General features: G+C 53.2%; 2 protein-coding genes across 2 annotated transcripts in view; both read right to left on the reverse strand.

The window, feature by feature from the left end:
* GBX2 (gastrulation brain homeobox 2) overlaps window positions 1–117 on the reverse strand; it is a 7929-nt gene extending 7812 nt beyond the window's left edge. The window contains exon 1 of the mRNA XM_008640735.2: window positions 28–117. Coding sequence (XP_008638957.1) covers window positions 28–117 — 90 coding nt within the window. The remainder of the gene's footprint in view (window positions 1–27) is intronic.
* Window positions 118–1216: 1099 nt separating this feature from the next.
* The window catches only part of ASB18 (ankyrin repeat and SOCS box containing 18), an 11938-nt gene continuing 9907 nt past the window's right edge, over window positions 1217–3247 (reverse strand). Inside the window, exons 3-5 of the mRNA XM_008640736.2 lie at window positions 3167–3245; window positions 2479–2592; window positions 1217–1655 (exon numbers count right to left, since the gene is read on the reverse strand). Of these exons, the coding sequence (XP_008638958.2) occupies window positions 1470–1655; window positions 2479–2592; window positions 3167–3245 (379 nt within the window). The 3' untranslated portion in view covers window positions 1217–1469. The remainder of the gene's footprint in view (window positions 1656–2478; window positions 2593–3166; window positions 3246–3247) is intronic.

Consider the following 3247-nt stretch of genomic DNA (forward strand, 5'->3'; position numbering starts at 1 on the left):
CTGCCCCCCCTGATGTGCATCCCCCGCCTCCACCCCCGGGGATTTGGGATTTTGGGATGAGGATGCGGTCAGCCGGTGCGACTCGCTCTCTGTGGATCCAGAGGTGAAACGCGACATTCTCGCCGCTCCGCAGGCCACACAAAAGATGAAAGGAGCGCCAAAATTTAGGCTGGGTTGCTTCAAACGAACGGGATGGCTCAGCCAGGTTGCGTTTTCCCCAAATCCCCTTCAATTCCCACCAAAACAAACCGTGGAGTCAAACAGCCATGAAAGGCACGAGGGGCCAGGTCTCAAGCGGCCACGGACATTTGGGATGGGGCATTCCCCTGAGAGGCACAAAAGATTGGGAACGTTGGGAAGATTTGGTGATGCTCTTTCTCATCCATGTAGGGCGAGGGAAGTTGTGGAAGCAGCAGGTGGAAGATGGGAGAGGGGAAGAATTCTTTTTCCTCCCCGTTTCCATGCTCCACGGGCAGCAGCTCTGAGAGCCAGGGATGCTGTCTGCTTTCCAAGCAAAGTCCAGCCAAACATGAAAAATGAGTTTTTATATATATATATATATATATACAATAATATATCATATATATATGTATATATAAAAATATAATATATACAATTTTTTGGTGGATTTTTTTTAAAAGGAAACAACCAAAACTGAGTGTAATTCAGCACTGGAAGAATTTTGGGGAGCACTGGGGAATGAAGAGCAGGAATTAATCTGGGGAACCTGAGAGAAACAAATCCTCACTCCTCCTGCTACCTTTGGCCAGGTCACTGTGGGAAATGAAAGCCCCAGCTCCACCACCATTTCGGGTTTTCCAGCCCCTTCATGCGCCAGCCTGGGAACTGTGCTAGGTACCAGGGATATGGGAGGTGCTGGTGCATCCCATGGACTGCAGGGAGCTGGAATATCATCCTCCTGTGTGGAATAACCACAACATTCTTAGCAGCTCCTAAATACAAAAAAAAAAAAAAAAGATTTAGAAGTTTATTTTAGGGTCTGCCACTGGACTTTGCATCCTGTTAAAGGCTTCTACACAGCACCCCTGCTTGTGCCACTCCCAGGTGAGATTTATCCCAGGGGATTTGATGCCCAGGTGGGCTGGTTTGGGTCACCTGGGCTGATTTGAGTCACCCACCCCGTCCTTCCCTTCTCACCCTGCTGCTTTGCAGGGATCCCCCGTAACGAGCACTATTCCCACCTGCAGCTGGCTCCTTCCAGACACCAATCATTTTATTCCTCTTTACAATCTATTTAAAGCACAATTAGAAGACAAAAAAAAATCAAACCAAAACAAACCAAAACAAGGAAATTATACAAATTCCAGCCAAAAGCACATCTTAGTTCTGTTGTGAATCCCTGGAAAACAGCCGTCCATCATGGAAAGCGGCACTCCTTGGCTCCCCCGGCACAAATGGATGCTGCTGTGCCCCATGGAAGGGCTGGATTTGGACCTGGATCTGCTCCTTCACAGCACGACTCCTTCAGGCTCCAGCAGCAGGAAGTCACGGAGAGCCTTGGGCACGGGCAGCAGAGGGATGAGGGAATGGCATTTGCTCCCAAAATTTGTCCGGATGGTGGAGCGGCACAAGTGCTGCAGGCACCGGGCCGTGCCCGCCAGCCCGAAAAGGGACTCGTAGAAAGGCTGGTGCTGCTGCAAAGAGAGGGCAACACCAGCATCACCCACCTGGGCTTGGTCTTTTCCCGACTCCCAAAGAAGCTGGGGGTGTTTTGGGATGAAGATCTAAGGGAAGGAGGGAAGGAGCCCATGTGTGACTGTGGGTTAGGGGTTTGTGCATCGACACGGCTCCACAGGCAAAGGGTGGCTGAGAAATTCTGGAATTCTCCTGGGGGAAACCAGCCTTGGGAAGGGTGCAGCAGCATCCCACAGAAAGCTGGCGTAGAAGAGACCCCGTTCCTGAGACAGGGAAGCAAAGCAGGATTGGGCTGTGCAGCCTCGGCCTTTCTTTAATTTGGGGAAAAAAAAAATCCTTTCTCCCATTCCCCAGAACAAGCTGAAGGCTTTGTTCGCATTCCAGAAGCCATTCCTCACCCTGTGGGGCCAGGAGCCATCCCAAACCATCCCAGAGAGGGCTGGCTGTACCTGTTGCACATCTGAGAAGGAGATTTTTCCAAGCCAAAATGAGTGATGCGGGCTCCTGCTGGGAAGTGCTCTGGCTCCAGGGTCACTTCCAGAGGCTGAGTGGATTTTATGGCAGGTTGGGGCAGGGATGTGGAGTCTGAGGATGGTGGAGCCGAAGGGATGCAAACTTGGAGGGATCAGGTGTGTGGTGGTGCTCTAGGGAATATTCCTTTTGGTCTTTCTCTGTCCAAGTGAAGTCTGGGTAGGGGGAAAAAACCCCACTCTGTGGGGAGAATAAATCCCTGTTCTGTGGGGAGAATAAATCCCTGTTCTGTGGGGAAATCCCCCTCCTTGGGTCTCAGCCACCCCTGCCAAACCAGCAGCGCTGTCTCACCTGGAACACCTCCTCTGGCACGGCCTTGGCCCACTCCTGGGAGACCGGGATTTGTGAGTAGGAATTGAAGAGGACTTCGATGACCTCCGGCACGGCAGCGCAGGATTTCAGCACCTGTCCAGGGACAGTGTGAGGCTTCAGACAGAGACAGGCAGGGCCAGAGGGGGACAACATCCGCCTGCTGCAGCCAGGGTTTGTCCCACCCCAGCACGCTCCAGGCTGGGGATGGCTCCAGGCCGGGATCAGGCAGCTGTGGGGTTTCTCCTGGCATATTTTGGAGCTCTTGCTCCATCTGTGGAGCAGTGGGAAGACCCCGCCCTGCTGAGGCACTTCATCCTCGGGATGCAGCCCTCACTTCTTGTTTACATTTTTGGCTTGTGCCTGACAAGGCAGGATAATATTTTCTTTATGGTTTGGTGTAAAATCAGTGGAACGCAGAGCCGTGAGGCGGCTGCACCGGCCGCTCTTCTGCCAAGCCTGTCTCTGACATTCCCGAGGCAGGGGAAATCCCTCTAAGCCACGCTGGCTCAATCCTGCCCATCTGCTGGGCTTTCATTTCCATCACTCCCCAACGCCACCGTCCCCTCTCCCAAATTCTCCCACCCCGCCACCTTTACACTTCCCAAAGCTCCCAACCGCAAGGCCCCCAGTGTGAAGGGATCTCCGGGCGCCATTTTGGGGCCGGTACCTTGACGAAGGCAGGGGGCCATATCTTTTGGGAGCCGTGGTTGAGCAGCAGCTGGATGGTGAGGTGGGGACGCAGATCCCT

The sequence above is a fragment of the Corvus brachyrhynchos genome, unplaced genomic scaffold (genome assembly GCF_000691975.1).
Source record: "Corvus brachyrhynchos isolate BGI_N302 unplaced genomic scaffold, ASM69197v1 scaffold79, whole genome shotgun sequence".
Lineage (NCBI taxonomy): Eukaryota > Metazoa > Chordata > Aves > Passeriformes > Corvidae > Corvus > Corvus brachyrhynchos.